Below are 24,175 nucleotides of genomic sequence, written 5' to 3'. Positions count from 1 at the left end.
TGTTTGTTGCACCTTTGTCGGTAAACCCTAGACACTGTTGTGCATGAAAAGCCCAGGAGGCCGGCCATGTCGACGATACTGGAACAGGTGCGCCTGGCACCAACGATTATACTGCGCTCAAAGTCGCTTAGTTCACTCGTTTTGCCCATTCTGAAGTTCATTTGAACAGTAACCGAATGCCTTGATGCCTGTCTGCATGCTTTATATAGCAAGCCACATGACTCACTGTCTGTAGGAATGAACCATTTTCAGAAACAGGATTGTGTACCTAATAAACTGTGTATGTGCTGCCGCTGACAGGAAAAGCATTCGGGGTGAAAGGTCAGATCACCAGACCTCATGACCATTGCTGACGACGGCATTGGCTGGGAGCAGCCGGCGCATCGTCCCACACTGAATAACCTGGCCAGGTAGAGAAATACGATCAGTTAGCGCTCATTATTCTTGAACAATACGAGGCCAGAGCAGGTCTTTTACAACATTAACATCCACTTAAGGAAATCACCTTCGACGGAAGAGAAAAGTGTACAAATAGAAGATTGCCAGTAGCCTACAGAGTAGTACAGCACAAGAAAATGAAGATGGGACCAAAACAACCAAATGGGTAGTCTGGTGCAGATAAGTACATTAGGTAGAGGGAGATTCAAATCAACCAGAGCAGAGGTTTGTAAAGTGGGTGAAGACTGTTGAGTCACCTGCAGTAGTCCTGCTGGCAGTAGATGCTGCCGTCACGGCAGTAGAGTGAGGTGCGTCTTGAGCTCACACTGACATTGGCTACAGCGGAGACACGCCGCGTGCCATGCCCGCCCGGCAGCCAATAGGAGAAAGCGGTTGCAAACACACTCCCTGCAGCTGGCACACACCAGTGGCTCCTGCTATGCCTGTAGCTGGAGACTGCAAAGCAAGAATAGAAAGGTAATTCCTGGGTTCAAGGGCTCTGTTCTAATACTTTACAAAGGCATCCCTCCCTCCTCTCTTACTTGAGGTAATCACAGATTTGACATGATAAGCTGACTCATGTCAGATCAATGATTAACATTGGTAATTCAACAGGGCCATGAAGAGACATTTCAGGCCATTTGGAGGCCACTCTATAAAAAGAGACACACATTTCCTGGTTATCCTGCGATTACTATTCCTTCCATCAAATAATCATGCGCACATGCATGTTAATTATGATGTAGTCAGACACTCACTACTGGAGCAGTGCAAAAAAGGAGCAGAGCTTCTCTTTATGCGAAGCTTGCAAATCAAGGTCTATTCATAAAAACCCATAGAAAACACATGGCGTGTAGGGCCCCTGGGTCAGCATTGAGGCTGTTCTCACACCACTAGATTGTAAAAAAAAATACTATCAAAATGTAATCATATTTGGTCAAGAATTAATCCAATTCCCAAATTTGTTTAATTTGTTTAATTCAGATACAATGTCTGTTTAGGAATGTTAATAAAAAATATTTGATCGCTCACAAACCTGGGGCATATGCTATTATATAGGCCCCTTCTACAGGAGTGTATGGGTTTCAGCCAACTCCTTTGACTATTGGCCGTCAGAAACGTCTGGGACCAGGCTACAGACAAACATAATTGGTTCCGGCTAGCTGGGGCTTACACTTGCTATGGAATTCTCCTCTCCTGACTGGCTGCTCCCTTGGTTCACAGACCCCTCCCCCTTGTCACCATGGAGGCTGCCATACAATAAGCCCTCCAGGGTGCTGCTCTGGTGACACCATGATTGCCCTTGTGGCAGAGGGGGAAAAGAGGGATGTGGATCACATCAAATAACAATAAGACATTTAAAGAGTTCTTGTTTATTCATTACACAACTTCATTAAGTTTATTTCTAACACTATCCTTGCAGTGGATACTTCCATCTCCAATCCTAAAATGCACCTTTAACAAACATTTACAATACATTCTTATTCCATGTTGTTTACTTGCATGTATTGCTCTTACCATTGCTATTCAATGAATTGGCTTGACTAGACTCAAGAGCATAAAATTGTCTTACCTGATGTGTTGATGGCCCGAAAGAATCCACTTATTTTGGAACCATGAATAATATCCTCTTTAAAATGACATTAAATGTACATTATGGCACTTGAATAAAACAGTACTATTCTCTGTCCATGTGAATACATGAACACCTACTCTTTGACTCAAAAAAATCCTCGCCATTAAAGGGATGCTACGCAAAAACAGTGTTCCCACTTGTCTGTAGTCGTTCAACTGCTGCGCCGTTTAAACATCTAACTCTCTAAATGTTGTCCGGTGTGTTTCGCAGTCACAAGTGATGCCCTAGCACACCTGTAAACAGGACCATCTGAAGCTGTTCAAGGCAGGTGTGAGAAGATGATTGGCTGCCTGCTGGGAAAGCTTGTAGATCAGGCTGTCCCAAGGGACCAATTAAAAAAGGGGAGCCAAAAGGGGCATCTGGCAACACCACACCATCAGATGAAGACAAAAGGCGGTGGATGAAACCACATGCACACCAACGCCACAGAGACATGTTAAAATTGGGCATGACAAATAACAGGTTAACATGAAAGAAACTAATGTCCAGGTTCTAAGGAATGGATCTGTAGTGGTACAATAACCCTTCATTAAAATAGTCCACTACATGTAATTCTATGATTTTATCCCTGCACATATGAAACAGAGGTATACAAATGTGAGCCATTTCTAATTGTTTTCGTACCGAATAAAAACATTTATTTAAATCCAACATGAAAACAATTTATCAAAAAATTATTTACAAAAAATCTAATATTTACAGATTTTACCAGTATACTAACTTGGCTTAGGTACCACGAGGCCCAAAACACAGATGAACTAAAGCAGTATACCCAACACAGTGTTTTTCCTTCACAATGTACCAAAAAATATGTTTCTAAATGCAAAACATTGGTCAACAGTCTTTGCCTGAGTTAGCATTTTGTTATAGAATATACTGAGGTTATAACTGGCATGAACATAATGCATGTATGTTTGGGGCAAATTAGGTCCACTAATGCTTTGCATCAAAACATAGCATTGTTAGGTCCTCAACACCCCATGGTCCATGATCCAAGGTCACCTTGGCTGAGCTTGAGTAAAAAAAAAAAAAAAAAAAGAGAGGCTACAACAGACCTCATCCCAAGCCAAACTGCTCATCTGAGCATTCTCAGAGATCATCCACTCCTCGAATTCGCCGGGCAAGCTGAATGTCACGGGGGAACAGCGTTACACGCTTGGCGTGTATGGTACACAAGCAGGCGTCGGAAAACAGTAAAACGAGGAAAGCCTCTGCAGCCTGGAAGAGAAATAATGGTGTCAAACAATGACCAGCAAACGTTCATATTGACAACACCATTAATAGAGATACAAAAAATGCAGAGGGGATTTTTTATTTATTGCCGATATGTAAAAAATACAAATAATAATAAGAATGTGTACTATGATGTTGTTAATCATTTTAAACTGTAAGAAGGGTTTAGAGCAGGGGTCTCCAACATGTCGATCGCGAGCTACCAGTAGCTACCAGTAGCTGCAATGTTCCACCACAAACTGTCAAAACAAATCTCACAAGTACCAGACACCGCAAACTCCCAGCTACAGTCGTATGAAAAGGTTTGGGCACCCCTCTGAGGCTGCATCATAATTTACTCTGTCGTCACAGAAAATGATCACAGTGGCATGCCATTAATTTTCTAATAAAAGCTGAGTACTGGGGTATTGTCCAGACAAAGATTTTTAGTGTAGCAATATTAAGTTGTATGAAATTAAATCAATGTGAAAATAGGCTATGCAAAAATGTGGGCACCCTTGTCATTCTGTTGATTTGAATACCTGTAACTACTTAGCACTGATTAATTGGAACACAATTGGTTTGGTGAGCTCATTAAGCCTTGAACTTCATAGACAAGTGCATCCAATCATGAAAAAAGGTATTTAAGGTGGCCAATTGCAAGTTGTTCTCTTTGACTCTCCTCTGAAGAGTGGCAACATGGGGGCCTCAAAACAACTCTCAAATGACCTGAAAACAAAGATTGTTCAACATTATGGTTTAGAGGAAGGCTACAAAAACCCATCGCAGAGATTTAAGATGTCTGTCCACTGTGAGGAACATAGTGAGGAAATGGAAGACCACAGGCATAGTTCTTGTTAAGGCCAGAAGTGGCAGGCCAAGTAAAATATCGGAGAGGCAAAGGCGAAGGATGGTGAGAACGGTCAAAAACAGCCCACAGACCACCTCCAAAGACCTACAACATCATCTTGCTGCAGATGGTGTCACTGTGCATCGTTCAACAATTCAGCGCACTTTGCACAAGGAGAATCTGTATGGGAGAGTGATGCGGTAGAATCCTTTTCTGTACACACGCCACAAACAGAGTCGCTTGAGGTATGCAAATGCACATTTGGACAAGCCAGCTTCATTTTGGAATAAGGTGCTGTGGACTGATGAAACAAAGATTGAGTTATTTGGTCATAACATGGGACGTTATGCATGGCGGCAAAAGAACACAGCGTTCCAAGAAAAACACTTGCTACCCACAGTAAAATTTGGTGGGGGTTCCATCATGCTGTGGGGCTGTGTGGCCAGTACCGGTACTGGGAATCTTGTTAAAAGTTGAGGGTCGCATGGATTCCACTCAATATCAGCAGATTTCTTGGGAATAGTGTTGAAGAATCAGTCACAAAGTTGAAGTTACGCCGGCGCTGGGTATTTCAACAAGACAACGACCCAAAACACTGCTCAAAATCTACCCGGGCATTTATGCAGAGGAACAAGTACAATGTTCTGGAATGGCCATCCCAGTCCCCAGATCTGAATATCATTGAGAATCTGTGGGATGATTTGAAGCGGGCTGTCCATGCTCGGCAACCATCAAACCTAACTGAACTGGAGATGTTTTGTAAGGAGGAATGGTCCAAAATACCTTCATCCAGAATCCAGACACTCATTAGAGGCTATGGGAAGCTTCTAGAGGCTGTTATTTTAGCAAAAGGAGGCTCTACTAAATATTGATGTGATTTTTCTATTGGGGTGCCCTAAATTTATGCACCTGTCTAATTTTGTTTTGATGCATATTGCACATTCTGTTAATCCAATAAACCTAATTTCACTACTGAAATATTACTGTGTCCATCAGTTATTTGATAGATCAAAATGAAATTGCTGATCCAAACACCCAATTATTTATAAATGGAAATCATGGAAATTGTCAGGGGTGTCCAAACTTTTTCATACGACTGTATTATTTAACCAACGCAACATTGACATTATCCCACCATTGGCTTAAAAAGCCAAACTTAAACACAATATATGCCAATTAATTTCCAGCAATATTGCCCCTTTTTCCCCCCGGTGTGGTGCGGGGCTTTGTATATCACTCCATGTGTAGCCACTGCCACTTGATGTGATAACTGTCTTGTGGGTTGACAGAAATACTTTTCCAGAAACCTTCTCAATTGAATGTTAACTGCAAAGTAGGCTTACCTGGCAGAAGTATATAATGAGAAATGATATCATTTATTTGTTATTTGCAAACTTTGCCATGAAATAGACAGCAGCAGTACAGAAACATCACTAGACCGGCACACTAGATGCGCATTTAAAAAGGGCCAGATGTGCAATTAAAGGGGAATTACACACAAATCAATTCATACCAACAACAAAAACAAAATTTCTGATGTGATTTAAACATTGACTCAGAACATCAATTTAAAAATAAATCTAAAAACAGTCAAATTAAAAAAGAAAATTCATCCGATTTTATAGTGCCCCACTTGAGTTTTATTTAACCATTATTTTTTGAAAACAGTATATTGACAGGAAACATAGCGCACTATTTTCTCTTGTACACTCAGGAGCTGGGGAAGAGTGGCAGGGGAGTGAAGAATGTGCTTGTTCGAAAGCTTTAAAAAAATGTGTAGCTTGTGTCATAAATACCTCTTCCCCCCTTTTTCCTCTCTCTACCCTACTGATGTGACATTAGAAAACCCCTTGGTTAACATAGAGATTCTGGGAACATCAGAAGATGGGGGGGAAATGAACTATATTCTGGTAATCCGACCAATTGAACATATGCGGTGGTACTTGTGTGTATACATAAAATGTATATTATGTCAGTTCGGTTGTTATCTGGGACATTCTCATCAATGATAGGATGACAAACTCTACAGTGGAAAGTCTGCACATTGTAGTTATCGGACTCACATGGAATTGTTGTTCAATTTAAATGTTTGAATATGAAATTATTCGTGATGGGATGAAATGTGATTTTAGCTTCTAAAATGTGAGAATTGGGTTAGCAACAGCAGCTGCAAACGAGGGCTAGAACAGACAGAGTATCCCGTATACCACACAACGACGTTACTACAACGTATCCAATTGACCACCAGAGACATTCTTCAAAGGACAAAGGACTTGGTTGGGCAACACAGCCTCCGATCTACCACCAACCTACCGAAGTGCAGCTCAGAGTAAATATTTATTGCATTTTCCTTTTCCAAATTTAGAATGCATAAGATACTGCATTTACGATAGCACAGCTTCGCCCTTTGTTCCTCAGTCTTCCCGCTCTTTCACTCAAACCCAGCCCCTTTTCTTTTGTGTAACTAGCTGTCATATCTGTTCCGCCCGCTAGGGACGTTTTCCTTTATGACGTAATTTGTAATCAAGGTATGATTCATTCTGTGTATATGTAATTCTGTGTGATTAGTTAGGTATTTAGTAAATAAATAATTAAACCCAATTTTGTATTGCTGATTCAACTTGTTAGCCAGGGTTCGTGAAGATAACCAAGCATTTACAACTTTCAGATGAGACTGAAATAAGGTGACGATTAATATTGACTGCTATTGATGTAAAATATTACTAGGTCTTTAAGAATTTATTCGGAAGATAACAGCTCTATAAACATTATTTCGTGGTGCCCCGACTCTCTAGTTGATTACATTTACATGATTAGCTCAATCAGGTAATATTAATTACGGAGAAACGATTTTATAGAATAGCATGTCATATCACTTAATCCGGCATAGCCAAAGACCCGACACTTGTTTCATTTTTATAAAGTAGCTCACATGATAGAAAATGTTGGAGACCCCTGGTCGAGAATTGATATAACAGTTATTCAAATAAGCACAGAAGTGGGAACCAACATACCTCCTGCAATGCCAGAAGAGCGTTCACCTGCCATCTCATGAAGTCCCTGCTATAAGTCTGGCACACTTCCCGAACCTGCGTAGACAACCTGAGTAAACAACCTTGCAATTCACTGCTGCGCCAATTCTGTCATTTTGCAATGATTTTGTCCAACTTGTCAAGAAAATGCACTGACAAGGGAATGTTTGGTGACATGTGACTTAATTGGTCCAAATTGCAAACCCCCTTATTGTAGTGCAGTGATTGGTCAGTTGTGTGAGATAATATTGCGATGATTTGACTGTTGTATGCGGTAATAGTATGGTGATTGGTCAAATATGCAAGCTCTCGGATAATATGCGGGGAACTGTTGATTTTGCAACCAAAAAAAGGGTAAAGTTCACAGGGCTAACTATGCATTATCAACAAGTAATGTATTGTCAGACAGTGGCAGCATCCATCTAGGAATGTAAGGTGACTATAGACAAAATGGTGGTTATAAAATCGGTTCGCAGGAGCCATGTGCTAACCAACCTCTACCATACAAGAAAGGACAGAACCAGGGGTATCGTACCAGGCGTGCAAACGGTCCCTTGCGCAAAAGCAAGTCAGTGCTCTTCTGGTACTTGCGAATTTCCATCAGAGCTCGGGTGCCAGGGCGAAACCTTCTCTTTTTTCGCGGGGAGGGAGCTGGACCTGCAGAGGCTAGAGGGACCCAGATCATCTTTACACAATGAGAACAGAACCTTATATTTCTTCATTGGAACACTTTCAACTAGTGGTCACATACAGTGCATTCATAAAGCATTCAGACCCCTTCCCTTTTCCCACATTTTGTTATGTCACAGCCTTTTTTTTTTTTTTTATCCTCAATCTACACACAATACCCATAATGTCAAAGCAAAACCTGTTTTTTTAATACATGCAAATGCATTAAAAATAAAAAACAGAAATACCTTATTTACATAAATATTCAGACCCTTTGCTATGAGACTTGAAATAGAGCTCAGGTGCATCCGGTTTCCTTTGATCATCCTTGAGATGTTTCTACAACTTGATTGGAATCCACCTGTGGTATATTCAATTGAGTGGACATGATTTGGAAAGGTACACACCTGTCTATATAAAGGCCCCACAGTTGACAGTGCATGTCAGAGCAAAAACCAAGCCATGAGCTCGAAGGAATTGTGTGTAGAGCTCCGAGACAGGATTGTGTCGAGGCACAGATCTGAGAAAGGGTACCAAAACATTTCTGCAGCAATTGAAGGTCCAACATTCTTAAATGGAAGAAGTTTGGAACAACCAAGACTCTTCCTAACGCTGTCCGTCCAAACTGAGCAATCGGGGGAGAAGGGCCTTGGTCATGGAGGTGACCAAGAACCCGATGGTCACTATGACACAAGCTCCAGAGTTCCTCTGTGGAGATGGGAGAACCTTCCAGAAGTACAACAATGTCTGCAGCACTCCACCAATCATGCCTTTATGGTAGAGTGACCAGACGGAAGTCACTCCTCAGTAAAAGGCACATGAAAGCCCGCTGGAGTTTGCCTAACTGCACCTAAAGGACTCTCAGACCATGAGAAACAAGATACTCTGGTCTGATGAAACCAAAATTGAACTCTTTGACGGGAATGCCAAGTGTCACGCCTGGAGGAAACCTGGCACCATCCCTACGGTGAAGCATGGTGGTGGCAGCATCATGCTGTGGGGATGTTTTTCAGTGGCAGGGACTGGGAGACTAGTCTGGATCGAGGGAAAGATGAACGGAGCAAAGTACAGAGAGATCCTTGATGAAAACCTGCACCAGAGCGCTGAGGACCCCAGAAAAGGGAGTAGGTTCACCTTCTAACAGGACAACTCTCTGAATGTCCTTGAGTGGCCCAGCCAGAGCCCAGACTTGAACATCTCTGGAGAGACCTGAACATAGCTGCGTAGCGACGCTCCCCATCCAACCTGACAGAGCTTGAGAGGATCTGCAGAGAAGAATAGGAAACTCCCCAAATACTGGTGTGCCAAGCTTGTAGCGTCATACCCAAGAAGACCCGAGGCTGTAATCGCTGCCAAAGGTGATTCAACAAAGTGCTGAGTAAAGGGTGAATACTTGTGTAAATGTATTATTTCCATTTTTTAAATAATTTTATACATTTGCAAAAATGTCTAAAAACCTGTTTTTTGCTTTGTCATTATCGGGTATTGTGTGTAGATTGATGAGGGATAATAAAAATAAAAATAAATCATTTTAGAATAAGGCTGTAATGTAACAAATTGTGGAAAAAGTCAAGGTCTGAATACTTTCCCAATGCACTGTCCATAGCTAAACAAAAACAGTTTGCTTCAGTGTAAGCATTGAGAAGCCATGAGTCCAACCCACATTCCCCCTTCTCCCTATTCTCCTCACCTGATGGTCCGCTCAGCCGTGGTGCCTTTGGTGTTGAAGCAGTCGCGGTCGAGGCTGGAGGTCGACGCTTGGGTATTGCACCCTTGCGCCGGTTTGCAGAACTGTCAGGATCGCGACGAGGCATCCTCCAATACTAGTTCACAAAACAGCGTCAATGAACCCAAACGGTTGCCTGATAGTGAAGAGGAGATAGAGAAAAGTAAATGCGTTGTGACTTGCTCCAGTATTGACCATATAGGTTTGCATGGTCTTCGTCATTAATCTTGCATGTCATCACACACACACGACCCTCTTTTAGCCATATGGTGTATATTGGAAAAGAAGAATAGAAAGGGTTGGACTCAAAATGCATACTGAAAAAATGACAGAGGTGTCAAACTCATTCCACAGAGGTCCTGAGTATCTACTCGTTTTTGTTATTCCCCTTTCAAAATTGTGTCCAATTAAACCCTAGACAACCAGGTGAAGGTAGTTCCGAACTAATTAATTAACTTAATTGATTAATCAAGTACAAGGGATGAGTGAAAACCCGCAGACACTCAGCCCTCCATGGAATGAATGAGTGAGGGGGTTCAATTAAGCTCGACCGAGCTTACTGGTAGGCGTGTTTTACACCGGCTGAAAGAGTATCGTATTCGATTTGGAACCGGGCTGCCTACCAGGAGTGAGCCAGGTGCTCCTCTGTCCGACAGCGAATTCGGTTCAAAACAAAAGTGACATAATTATGCATGTGTAATAATACATTTTATATAGCGCTTTTCAGTACAAAAGGGGTGGCAGGTAGCCTAGTGGTTAGAGCGTTGGGCCAGTAACTGAAAGGTTGCTAGATCGAATCCCTGAGCTGACGAGGTAAAAATCTGTCGTTCTGCCCCCGAACAAGGCAGAAATGATCCATTTCTACATTACCCTCCAGACTGATCACATCAATAAGTAACACATTGACATGATCCATTTCTACATTACCTCCAGACTGATCACATCAATTAGTAACACATTGACATGATCAGTTTCTACATTACCCCCCAGACTGATCACATTGACATGATCCATTTCTACATTACCCTCCAGACTGATCACATCAATAAGTAACACATTGACAAGATCCGTTTCTACATTACCCCCTACTGTTCCTAGGCCATCATTGTAAATAAGAATTTGTTCTTAACTGACTTGCGTAGTTAAATAAAGGAGAAAAAAGTTGAATCTCAAAGTCTCTTAAAAAACAACATGTGTCCGTTCTTGGGTGATGGTCTTCAACAGCATTAGATGATAGGCAGTTCAGAAAAGTAGTATCTTGAGCGGATGGAGCATAGATGGAGCAGCCAGGGAGGTAGGTAGAAACATCTGACAAACAGGCCACGGAGCTCTTCATCGGGCAAGTCGTCGTCTTTGATGTTCACAGCTCCTTCTCCGTAGGCAAGCTGGATCGTCCACTACTGAAATGTAGGACCCACCTGGGTGATGCTTCAGTGACTGTAAAAGCGGCAGTATAACCACTACTCCTCAGCAGTAGTCTGGAAAAGCCCCCTACGAGGCGAGCCTCTGCATCGCCTCACACCGCTGTCCACTTCCCTCTAAGAACCAGGGCAGTTGGCCAAAAAGCTGATGCTGTTGATCTGGTGTTGCTGCATCATTAAAATCACACTATATTAGCTAGCCAAGCCAAAACAAGTTATCAAAAACAAAGAAGGTTGATTTAAAAATGCAGTAAAAAAACACAAAACATGTACCATATTTACAGAGCTCTCTGCCATGGCTACTTCGGGTCACCATGACAAACACTGAATTATTGTAGTAGGATTCTTTACTCACATGCAAAAGTGATTGCTGAGAAACAATTTATCTGCCTTCCCAACTTTTTATTTTTTTATTAAAACATTTATGGAAAAGAGATATATGTTTCAGGACGATGCACCATGGAGCCTTGTTGACATTAACGAGCAACGCAGATTACTTTTATATTTAATAAGGGTGCTCCTCCCTCCCCGCTTTCGCCGGTGACGTGACGGGCCATAGCCCGGTGTACCCCGGGCCAGATTCATCAAACCCCCTCAGTGACACGCGGGCCCAAGGTTAGGTAGGGTTTAGAGAAGGATTGTCTCAAGGGTCCCACTTAGCATCTACCATGGTCTGGTAACTCTGGCTGTGTCATGTTGGGCTCAGGCATGACATCGTGGGGTCACGTTCAAGGGAGTGTTCTGATAGGTGCAACGTTCTTCACTACATCTGAACGTTCTGAAGATAAGCAATCTGTTATACAGAAAACATACAACGGATGGGTCGTGTCCTGGATGCTGATTGGTTAAAACCGCATTCCAGCCAGTGTCTGTTCCACAAGTTACCACCATCTAAAGCTGACATTTAAATGCCTATTTAATCTGTTCCATCTCACTGCAAAATCCACTGTCTCAACAGCCCAGCCAGGCAATTTATAAACTTGATCTCCACTATAAAAAGCATCTAGACATTATCTCCCATTTCTGTTAGACTAGCAGACTGACAGCAAGGTTTATAAAACATCTGCTGTTAAATTTAACATATGTTTTATAAACCTTGCTGTCAGTCTCTCCGACATTTGCAAAACTGTTTTAATATTGAAATTCCATCTACAGTTGTCACTAATGAAAGAGTTGGGACGAGGCAGAGGCAGCGTTTCTTAGCCAGTCGAAATCATGAACAGCTGTTAAATTATTAAGGATATATACAAAGAAATGTCTACAGAAAACAGTTAAAACTAAAGGCAGCTAGATGTCTATATTTCCAGTTTGAAGTGATTGCAGTAGCTGTGTTGTTGGCTAGCTCCTCAGAACAGTGACCTGTCAAGAGAGCGCATTTTCTATGCCAGGCGAAATCGCGCATCATTAGCTCATTCTTATGGACCTATCCAAATAAATGTCGCTAGAAAAGAGATTAAACAAACGCAGCTACTTTGCTGTTATTCTGGCTGCAATGTTTGACATGACCAAGTTAGCCGTAGTTGTAGACTAGCTAGCATGCAAGGGATACGAACGTTGCCAGCCAGAATGGAACATTTTGAACGAACTACTGGGTCACGTCCATAGATACAGAACAAAAATACTTAACGAATGGCTTACGTCTCTAAAAACCAAACCGATAGAAGGAACGATCAGCGAATTGACTTTCTCATGGAAGTATGAGTGCCTTCATCAAAATAACCTTTGGGCATTATCACTTAACGTTAAGTATCTGAACGTTCTGTAACGTTGCACCGTCCTGAAGATGCCTCTGAACTCAACCAGGGCCAAACTGGAAACAATGAAAAACCGCATTTTCTCAAAAGGTAACAAGCAGATAGTTAGCCAACTCGCCACAAACGACTTACATTAACTAGTTATCTAGCTAGCATCGGGTTGAACCCAGAGAATTGTAAATCAAGAATTAAAAAACGGCAACTGGCACGTTCATTTTAAGGAGGTAAGAAAGCTAACGTTACGTAACTAGTTATTCATAGAGCTTTTCATCTACTAAATTAGCTAGCTACATTGAGCAAGCATGCCACCGCTAACTAAGCAAACCATACAGAGCTAGCATTACTTTTGAACGTGTCGAAATTCCACACTTACCAGCCGATACAAATTTTATGTGAAGGGGTTTTTGTCAACAATGCACCAAAGACTAAACCTCTCCCTGAACCAACGTGACCGAAATTCAAACGACGCTGTTTGGTATCGGTCTCCTCGCAGAGCCAATGAGATGTATCGATAGGCGTACGGAAACGCCTTGTTTACCGTTACTCCAATGGGTGGTGTTAGAGAAAATGAAGCTGCTTGTTTATTGGACAAGTCAGTCAGCTCGAGTATGTGATTTAACATGACATTATCGTAGTGTCACAGATACAGCAATGAGCCAGATATTTCACCGGACGTACAAATGTGAAGCATGGTTGGTTATAAAAATATTAACAGTAACAGCATATCTAGCAGTAGTATGTCACACTCTAGTAATATAACAAAATAGCTTGTAATAGTAAAAACAATTATACAGACAAAATTAACAGATTCAGGTGTGGGGTTATCAGTGACTGTTGTACTATTTCATGCATGTTCTGGTAGAAACAGGGCTGCCCAACCCTCTTCCTGGAGATCTACTGTCCTGTAGGTTCAGTCCAACCCTAAATCAGCATATCTGATTCAGCTAGTTAAGGTCTAGTTGAGCAGCTAATTGGTAGAATCAGGTGTGTTAAATTAGGGTTGGACTGAAAACCTACAGGACTGTAGATCTCCAGGAAGGTTGGGCAGCCCTGTGCTAATAGGTTTAATAAAAACATCTAAATGCATTAATTGTATTTTGGTAGTAAGTAATTTTACTAATGAGTTTTGGAATTCATGTGGGTTTGATAATGCCTGCAGCAGCATACATTTTACTGAGTGTCCATAAGTTGAATTGATTCATCAACGACGTTCAGAGGCAGGGGTGTGACCGTCTTTGTTAAAACTGCAGTGGTGCCAGGCTTGTACTTGTACTGTCCTTCTCTGGAAATGGGCAAAGAGAAAGGAAAGATTTACAGTATATTGTAATTCACATTATGAATAATCAAGTAATAATCACACAATTGTGTTGGTTGTAGCCCAGTAGAAACTTGTATGGCTCACTTTTTCCCCTTCTGGGCAGGTTGGTCATAGCCCCTAAGGTACTGAACCCTTGCCTGAGTGATGACACACAGGTCCACGTTACTGCCAGAGCCCAAGTCACAGAAAATCCCAGCCGCAATGGCATCCCGCACCAGCTTTTTAGCCTCATCTAGCTGAGCAAGATAGACAGATAAGACAGGTGAGCAATAGATTGTATGAAATGAACTGTTCAATGGTAAATAACTGCATCTCACCTACATGTTTGGTCTGTATCTGTCTTCAAAGATAGAAATAGCTGCACCTGCTCCTGAACCTGCAAATACAACAGCAGTACTGTTACCTTTATCTAATGTTTCAATATTCAATACAACTTACCATTAGAAGCTCTTCCCACGGCCCAGATGAAGTATTTGATGGCAGATGATTACCAAAGACAAACAATACAGGCATCTGATTATGCTGGACTGAAACACAAGGACATGGTGCAAAAAAAGTCTCCATCGCTGACAAAGTCAAGCATTGACTAGATAAACAAAGTGAGATCAATACCCATAGTAAGGAATGGTAGTTTGTCATAGGAGCCGTGTGGGTAGACACTGTAGAGGTGAGCGCCAGTCACATCCACACCTCCAACAATCAGAGAGGCGCCAATATGTCCCTGGTACCTGGAATGGAAGCATTGCAGATGCCACAATTCAGGTGGAGAGCTACAATGTAATAGCATCATAATGTTTGTGATAAAATTGTAATCAAATGAGGGATTTGATATTGATGAAGGCACTATTGTGGCAGTTGTTTTCTATTATGGCCTGGAAAGTAACTAGATTGTCAGCATTCAAACAATGTTATGAGAATGGCCACTGTAGATGTCTTATTTTCCCATCGTCACAAACTCATTCATGCTCTCACCTGAAGAGCATCTGTTTCAGTTGTCGGGTAACCGTGACAACAAGGGGAGGGCGTCCTGTGCTTAGTGAGTGCAGCTCCACATTGGATGACATCATCTGAGTGGTGACTTCTGCATCTGCAGCCACACCTGCTCCACAACAGCTACAATAAAAATTGAGATTAGTGGGTGAAACATGGTGGTTCAAATAGACTTCAACGAAAGCCCCAGTCTGTGCATACCATTGTACAGGGGCTGATGCTCAACTACATATGGGTTAAACAAGCTACACTATTATACTGTACAAGGTGTATTCTTTGTGGCACTTACTAGATGTTGGGTGCAATGTAGTGGATCTTCATGCAATTCTTGTCAGCTACCACCATGTCATCAGTGGCTCTTGTGTCAGCTCCAAGTATCACCCCATCCTGTGGAGGGAGGAAACGCAAACTATAATCATACTTTGTGCTGAGCTCAATCCTGAGACCACTACATCACAGTAAACGGAAAATGTGTAATGACTGATTCTCACCTTGAATACTATGCCAGCGATGGTGGTTCCAGTCTTCCTTGCCTTAGGAGAACTGTAACCAAGCTCTGACAAATCCCCCTCCAACACAGCATTCCTGCAGTGAGAACTTGTTATTATGCAATGTTGGGTATATTTAGAGAAGCTGGCTTTGTGTTGGCCTAAGCAGAGCCCGGCCGATCACTGGGTCCAAGCTTCCTGCCACCCAGGACCTCTATACAAGGCGGTGTCAGAGGAAGGCCCTAAAAATTGTCAAAGACTCCAGCCACCCTACTCAGACTTCTCTGCTACCGCACAGCAAGCGGTATTTTAGCGCCAAGTCTAGGTCCAAAAGGCTATTTAACAGCTTCTGCCCCCAAGCCATAAGAATGCCGAACAGTTAATCAAATGGCTAACAGTACTATTTGCACCCACCCCCTTTTTATTTTACGCTGCTACTTGCGGTTTTATCTATGCTTAGTCACTTTACCCCTACCCCCATGTACATATTGGCTCAATTACCTCGACTAACCTGTTAACCACCGCACATTGACTCGGTACCCCCTGTATATAGCCTGGTTATTTTGCGTTACTTAAAAAAAAAAAACTTTATCGGGCCCCCCAAAAAACTGTCGGGCTATAAACCTAAGCCTACTAAAACCAGAAATTATTCAGGGAATCTTCCTCTGCTGTCTCTGCTAAAACTATTTACATGGTAACAATGTAGGCCTACAGTAATTATCCTGTTTTAAACTGCGATATTGTTAATTCTTTTTCTGCAGGTTCACAATTTTACACAAGCAGACAAATTGAATAAAATTCAGAAAATTAAAAGACAATTCTGCCACTTCTCAATCTCCAGCACCAAACCGGTCTACAAAAAAAATTGTTATTCGTCACACATATTTAGCAGATGTTATTGCGGGTGTAGTGAAATGCTTGTATAAACAGTGGGTTTCTATGATCTGTAGTTAAAAAGAAAGGTTCTAAAATTGTTTAATCGCACGGTAGGATTAAAAGTAAAGTGATTTTCAAAACCTGCAACAAGGGAAGGTATTTTCTTGGTTTCCACATCCGTGAATCTCAGTGTTTGAAAATGTTTTAACTTGTCGTCATCTGGTAGAACTTTATATATTTTTTCTACAAAACATAGAAAATGTGCCCTTTTCACATATGTTAGCTACTCCCACCAGCCTCCTTTGGACTATAGGAGGGTGGGGCCCATTGTATTTGGTGGAATAGAAAAAAATGAACCGAGTCAAACATGTGGTTGCCATATGTTTAATACCATTAAAGCATTACAATCAGCCAGTCCTCGTATAGTTCCTCCCAAAAGCCTCTGGTTGACATTGGTATTGTGCTGAGATAATGAAAATTAGGTTGAAAAGTGGAGTTGCCCTTTAATTGTGCGCGAATTGTTATGGTCTTGACTCGAACCCCTGACATCCACCAAGAACTGTCACAATACATAATAAAAAATGAATTGCAGTAAATGTTTCTCAAATTACCTTATGGACCACTAAGAAAGGAACTCACCTGCGAGTGTTCTCAAAGGAAAAACCAGCGCTTTGAGGTTGGGGAGGTCGAGAATTATGGAGCATCTTCAATCAAGATGGGCGAACGAATCCACAACTCGAGAACCCTCAGGTGAAAGGAGAGCGTCTACTGCACTTTACTTTTCAACTCCTTTTACTTTGTTAAACGCTGTCACGGTAAACTGTCTCGGTTGGATGTGTCAGCGTTTCCTGGGGTGAACTTTCACTTTCAATTTTAACACAGCCTCAGATTAATCCAAATACAGTATAGGACAGGGAGAACAACATTGTCATGGCTAGAAGGGTTACAGCTTTTGTCAAATTAACTTCAAAAGTAGTTTTATTTTTAACATTTTACCTAAGCCTTTTCCTAAACTTAATCCTGCTAACCTGCTACGTTAATTATGCTAACCTGCTGCGTAAATTCTAATTTGCTGCAAAAATCCAATCTGAAACTGTATCCCATCATGTCAAAACAGAACGAAATGGATTCTCAATGGCTGTTTGGCTGATAGGTATGGGATCATTGGGCGTCCCAATTCTGACTTCACGGTCCAGGTTTTGACGTCCCTACTCCATTAACGTGAAAATGGTAGCAAACAAGACAGCTAGTTAGCTAAATTGCCATACATGTTTAATGCTTTTTGACCTGTCCCCAAATTAATGTAATTGGTTCAGAGTTTGTTTTGATATTTTAACCTGCGTGTCGTGATCACGTTTGGTGTGGGGGGACAAAATAAATGTATGCACGATGGTGCAAGCTCGCAGCCGGTTTGAGTTCCGTATAACAGCTGACTACACCGAAGCGAGCGTTTAAAAATACATTTTGAGATTTATCCACACTGCTCGCGCGTGCCAACGAGCGTCTGCGTTGCCAAGGGCACGGAACCCAAACCGGCTGCCCACGTGACCAATGACCAATTAATAAAAACATCTGAATTGGGCTGCCTGTGCGTCAAAAGGCTAGCTAAAGACCACATTACCTCCAGTACACCTACCGCCCCGACAGATCCACGGATGACGCAATCGCCATTGCACTGCCCTCACCCACCTGGACAAAAGGAAAGCATTTGTGAGGATACTGTTCAACTACAGCTCAGTCTTTAGTACCATAGTGTCCACTACGCTCACAGGCCTGAACTCCTCCCTATACAACTGTCCTGGACTTCCTGATGGACCACCCCCAGGTGGTGAAGGTAGGCAACAACCTTCACACGGATCTTCAACACCGGGGGACCCCACAAGGGTGCATCCTCAGTCCCCTCCTGTATACCCACGACTGCGTAATCAGGCCTACAACAGTAGGCCTGATTACCAGCAATGCGAGAGCCTACAGAGAGGTAGGCACTGACAGCATGGTGCCAGGTAAACAACCTTCCTCAACATTAGCAAAACAAAAAGCCGATTGTGGACTTCAGGAGGAATCAGGCTGGGCACGCCCCATCCTCATCAATGGGGCCAGTGGAGACGGAAAACTTCAGTTTCTCGGCATCCACATCTCAGGAGTCAAAACGGTCAAACCACAGACACCATGATGACCAACCGTAGAAAGTTGAAATTCGGCCTATCCCAGAGGACCCAGTGTTCCACAGGAGCACCATCGAGAGCATACTGTCGGTTGCATCACAGCCTGGTACGGACACTCCACCGCCGCTGACCACAAGGCTCTAGTGGGGTACGCTCAGCCGAAATCACCAATTGGTGCACACTGCCTGCCCTCCAGGACATCACCAGGTGTCACAGGAAGGCCAAGATCAGGGACCTCAGCCACGGCCTGTTCTCTCCACTTCCATCACTCAGACGTGGGCAGTACCATGGCAAACTGTCTCTGGCCAATAGCTTCTACCTCCAGACCATCAGGTTGCAGCATAGCTCCCCATGTCCCCTGGACTCATTTGCCTGATGACGTGCAATTTGGAGAAGAGTTTTCATACAAGTGCATTTGTCCACTTCGCTCTTCGCTGCCTCTTATCTATTACTGTAAAATAACAGATTGGATTGGAGATAATGGACATGTCTGCAAGAACACGAGGGTAGCCTTTTGACTTTTTATTGAAAAAGTCTGTAGGCTTCTAAAGGTAAAAAAATTTCACAGCTGAAAGACGCAGAGGATGGTGAGAAATGGATGTCTTGGCACATACAGAAATATTATATTAATGTAATGTAAAACAGAGGCGCAGGGTAAAAAGGGCAAACATACCCAAAATAAACTCAAAACGCTAGCTTTACACAATCGGCAAATAAGGGAAGTGCACAACAAATCTAGATAATAGGAATTAAATACCTTGCTCGCCATATACCACAGTCATACAATATGCACAGTCAGTAACACATCTCTAGTGAGCCATGCTGTTTGGTTGAAAGGGGACAAATTACTGCAGGTGGGGTATTTAAAGGTGTAGCTCCGCCTCTTTCAGGTGGACATGATTGTTCTTAACAAGCTTTGATGGAGGTGTGTGGCGACCAATGAGGGGAGGGCTCCCCTCCAGGTAGGCGGAGAGTGGGCGGGGTTTGTACAATTAACCTTGACCTTTTTCCAAAAGGAGGACGGAGGAGAGAGGACGCAGGAGGTGAACCAATCTAATTGATAAAAGGCCAGCGACTCTTTCATCCTTTCCACGTATACTATCTGACCGAGAGACATGACCACGGCATGCCGCACCACGTGCAATGAGAATGGAGGGCCCTATTGTGGCTTGATAAGGAATGTGAAGCAGAAGACACCGCACTGATTTATGTCCCTTTTATGTTCAGTTCTTTCCCCTGCTCCAGAACGACAATTAGATTTGGTTTGGGGAAACTAATGTTGAAACAGGCCCACATTCTGAGGTTAGGAATTCAACACTGGGAGCTGTCCATGTGCAAACAGAGTCCACAGTGTTCATAGGCTGTTCAGTTGAAGAACGTCTGCAAGTAGGCCACTGTGCAATGGCATTGAGGGCAACATTGTAAAGGCTCCAATCAACAACAAAAAATACCAACATTTTACTAATGTTATTAATAATGGAGCAATAGCATGAGCTTTCCGTGATATTGACCTTCATAAAGAAAACAGAAAATGCATCATGACAAAAAAGAAACGACAATTTCCAATATTTAGGCCTTCTGCAAATCTCAACACCCATACCGACAATAATTGGTACGGGAATAATTGGTAAAGGAACCAAGATGTTCTTTGTTTAATGCCTTTATTGCCAAATTTGAGCTCTTTGCTAGAACAGAAATGCAGTATGCAAATGTTTTTCATGTCAGAGGCTGACCGATGTCCAGTGGATGGTGTTGAGTAGATCTCCATGCCTTCCAAGATCAGCAGACCGATGTCCAGTGGATGGTGTTGGGTAGATCTCCATGCCTTCCAAGATCAGCAGACCGATGTCCAGTGGATGGTGTTGGGTAGATCTCCATGCCTTCCAAGATCAGCAGACCGATGTCCAGTGGATGGTGTTGGGTAGATCTCCATGCCTTCCAAGATCAGCAATCGACCGTAGAACTGTTTGGGTCACTAAACCTGTGATCTCTTTCTGTCCCTGCTGCAGTTTGGGGCGTCTCTGTGTACTACTGGCTGGCTACCTGACTGTGGTTATTGGTGACTAAGGGCCCAGATGATTCTGATCCAGAGTTGGCTGTTCTGTTGACTCCTGCTCTCTCCTCTAAACCAGTCTTTGTGGATTTGAGAGCACTCTCGGGCCACGGCGTTGGTCGACAATGGCGCCTTGGCCAACAGGCGGGCATGGGCAGTGGTCCTGGAGTGCGACTGATCCCCTGTCCGTTTACCACGGTCATGCTGACTGCGAAATCCGCCCATCCACGAAGAAAATTGCAGACGTCCATGTTGAAACCTAGGTCTGTCAGACACTCGGGCTTACTGATGTCCCCTCGGCACTCCTTCATGAAATTATCCATGAGGTTATTGAGGACGAGCTCAGTCAGACGGCCAACAATCAAGGTAAACTCGTCTGTTGTGTAGTCCTCCCACTGCTTAAAGACTCTCTTATCTCCAACATCTTGAAATGAAGCGAAATCAGAGAGATCTACAGGGATCCCTTTAGACTTGTAATACTGCAGAACTTGAAAGACATTATCGCACACATCGTTGATGAATCTCTCTGCCACATTGAGCCAGAAGGGTGTTATTCCGGTTACTTGTTCTAATTTGTCCATGTTGTAGCCATGTCGCCTAGCTGCCTCAAGTGGGTTGGCAACGGCTTGCTGCAAGTAAATGAAAGAACTGACAGGGATTTTGAAAGTTCAGTACGAGTCAAAAGTTTGGACACACCTACTCATCCCATTTAATAAAAAATATTTTTGATTAATAGTGAAGACATCAAAACTATGAAATAACACGTGGTATCATGTAGTAACCAACAAAGTGTTAAACAAATCCAAATATAATTTATATTTGACATTCTTCAAAGTAGCCACCCTTTGCCTTGATGACAGCTTTGCACACTCTTGGCATTCTCTTAACCAGCTTCATGAGGTAGTCACCTGGAATGGATTTTAATTAACAGGTGTGCCTTGTTAAAAGTTCATTTGTGGAATTTCTTTCCTTTTTAATGCGTTTAAGCCAAACAGTTGTGTTATGACAAGGTAGGGGATACAGAAATTAGCCCTATTTGGTAAAAGACCATGTCCATATTATGGCAAGAGCAGCTCAAATAAGCAAAGAGAAACGACAGACAATCCTTACTTTAAGACATGAAGGTCAGTCAATCTGGAAAATTTCAAGAACTTTGAAAGTTTCTTCAAGTGCAGTCGCAAAAACCATCAAGTGCTATGATGAAACTGGCTCTCATGAGGAACACCACAGGAAAGGAAGATCCAGAGTTACCTCTGCTGCAGAGGATAAGTTCATTAGAGTTAACTGCACCTCAGATTGCAGCCCAAATAAATGGTTCACAGAGTTCAAGTAACAGACACATCTCAACATCAACTGTTCAGGGGAGACTGCATGAATCAGGCCTTCATGGTCGAATTGCTGCAAAGAAACCACTACTAAAGTACACCAATAAGAACAAGAGACATGCTTGGGCCAAGAAACACGAGCAATGGAAATTAGACCAGTGGAAATCCGTCCTTTGGTCTGATGAGTCCAAATTTGAGATTTTTAGTTACAACCGCCGTGTCTTTGTGAGACGCCGAGTAGGTGAATGGATGATCTCTGCATGTGTGGTTCCCACTGTGAAGCATGGAGGAGGATGTGTTATGGTGTGGGGGTGCTTTGCTGGTGACACTGTCTGTGATTGATTTCGAATTCAAGGCACACTTAACCAACATGGCTACAACAGCATTCTGCAGGAATACGCCATCCCATCTGGTTTGCGCTTAGTGGGACTATCACCCAATTGAAATGGATTGGGCTGAGTTGGACCGCATAATGAAGGAAAAGCAGCCAACAAGTGCTCAGCATATGTGGGAACTCCTTCAAGACTGTTGGAAAAGCATTCGTCATGAAGCATAAAAGGCAAAGGGTGGCTACTTTGAAGAATCTCAAGTATAAAATATATATTTATTTGTTTAACACTTTTTTTGGTTACTACATGATGCCATATGTGTTATTTCATAGTTTTTATGTCTTCACTATTATTCTACAATGTAGAAAATAGTAAAAATAAAGAAAAACCCTTGAATGAGTAGGTGTGTCCAAACTTTTGACTGGTACTATACATGGTTATTGTCAATTGCTATACAAATGAATATGATACTGTATGTAACTCTGTTAAGATACATTATCTTTGTAACACATTAGACTCTCCCTACCTTTTGCAATAGGGCCAACACAGGGTTCACCACAGAATTCACCACAGGCTTCAACACAGGGTTCACCAATGGCTTCATGTGGACTTGCTGATCAGGAACCTGGGTTGGTACAGGAACCTCCACCTGGGCTGTTACAGCGTCACTGTGGAGATTTGACCATGTAACCAGGTAAAATGGACTCTTGTCTGTCTGTCTGTCAGTGGGTGTGTGTTAAGTAGAGAAGTCATTACCTGGAAGCCTCAGTACATTTAGCAGTGATGCTTGTTCTCTTCTGGGTATTGTGAGAAATGTGTACACATTGTTAAAACAAGCTTATGCTATTTACATTAGCAGTACATACATAAACCATAATGGTTTAATAATAATCTGCAATATCAATGGTTAAATAAAAAGAAGGATAATCCTAAAACATAAAAATCATACCTTTCTCCCTGTCAGCATGGTGGATCTGAAGGAAATGTGTACCTGTTTGAGGGAAATGTGTGTTCTTGGGAACCTTGCATGTAGAGAACAATGGAAGGTTCCATGTCATAATGGATGATGGAATGAACATTCTGTGCAGAGGTTTCAATCCCATAGAATTAAATATTAAAACTCAATCCACATAATTAAATGGAACACAGTCCATACATACACTGAGTGTACAAAACATCAAGAACACTTTCCTAATATTGAGTTGCACCCTCCCTTTTGCCCTTAGAACTGCCTCAATTTCGTCGGGGCGTGGAGTCTACAACGTGTCGAAAGCGTTCCACAGGCCCATGTTGACTCCAATGCTTCCCATAGTTGTGTCAAGTTGGCTGAATGTCCTTTCGGTGGTGGACCATTCTTGATACACACGGAAAACTGTTGAGCGTTAAAAACCCTGTGTTGCAGTTTTTGACACACTCAATCCATTGCGCCCGGTACCTACTACCATACCCCATTCAAAGACACTTCAATCTTTTGTCTTGCCCATTTACTCTCTGAATGGCACACATACACAATCCATGTCACATTCGTCTCGAGGCTTAAAAATCCTTCTTAAACATGTCTCCTCCCCTTCATCTACACTGATTGAAGTGGATTTAACAAGTGACATCAATAAGGGCTCATAGCTTTCACTTGGTCAGTCTATGTCATGATAAGAGCAGGTGTTCCTAATGTTTTGTACACTCACTGTATATGTAATAATAGAATGTTCAAATATATCTGATTGTGGACATTCATTGTCTTGTAGTAGTACAACTGTTTCATTTGAGTAAAGTGCAGTAGGTGTAATCTTTGTCAGTGAGTAATGGCCGGTAGTAATGTATAACTATGGGAAGCATTTTATCTTGCTCCTTTGCACCCCAGTATCTCTACTTGCACATTCATCTTCTGCACAT

The 24,175-nt window shown here is 42.4% G+C and overlaps 1 protein-coding gene and 1 pseudogene across 2 annotated transcripts; both read right to left on the bottom strand.

Annotated features, from left to right (window-relative positions):
- Nucleotides 1–1,947: 1,947 nt before the first annotated feature.
- Nucleotides 1,948–13,207, bottom strand: LOC129819765 (histone H3-like centromeric protein A). Of its 2 annotated transcripts, XM_055876336.1 has the most exons (5): nucleotides 13,112–13,207; nucleotides 9,528–9,699; nucleotides 7,704–7,834; nucleotides 7,151–7,225; nucleotides 1,948–3,292 (listed from the first exon to the last, which is right to left on the bottom strand). In XM_055876336.1, the coding sequence occupies exons 2-5, from the start codon at nucleotides 9,649–9,651 to the stop codon at nucleotides 3,164–3,166; spliced, it is 459 nt and encodes a 152-aa protein (XP_055732311.1). In that variant the 5' UTR covers nucleotides 9,652–9,699; nucleotides 13,112–13,207; the 3' UTR covers nucleotides 1,948–3,163. The 2 variants fall into 2 exon arrangements, with proteins under 2 accessions (XP_055732311.1, XP_055732310.1); XM_055876335.1 differs by lacking the exon at nucleotides 7,151–7,225.
- A 621-nt stretch (nucleotides 13,208–13,828) lies between these two features.
- On the bottom strand, nucleotides 13,829–17,348 carry LOC129819760 (proteasome subunit beta type-7-like; annotated as a pseudogene).
- Nucleotides 17,349–24,175: the final 6,827 nt, after the last annotated feature.

Source organism: Salvelinus fontinalis, chromosome 22 (assembly GCF_029448725.1).
Source record: "Salvelinus fontinalis isolate EN_2023a chromosome 22, ASM2944872v1, whole genome shotgun sequence".
Classification (NCBI taxonomy): domain Eukaryota; kingdom Metazoa; phylum Chordata; class Actinopteri; order Salmoniformes; family Salmonidae; genus Salvelinus; species Salvelinus fontinalis.
This window is presented reverse-complemented; position numbering and strand designations above follow the sequence as displayed.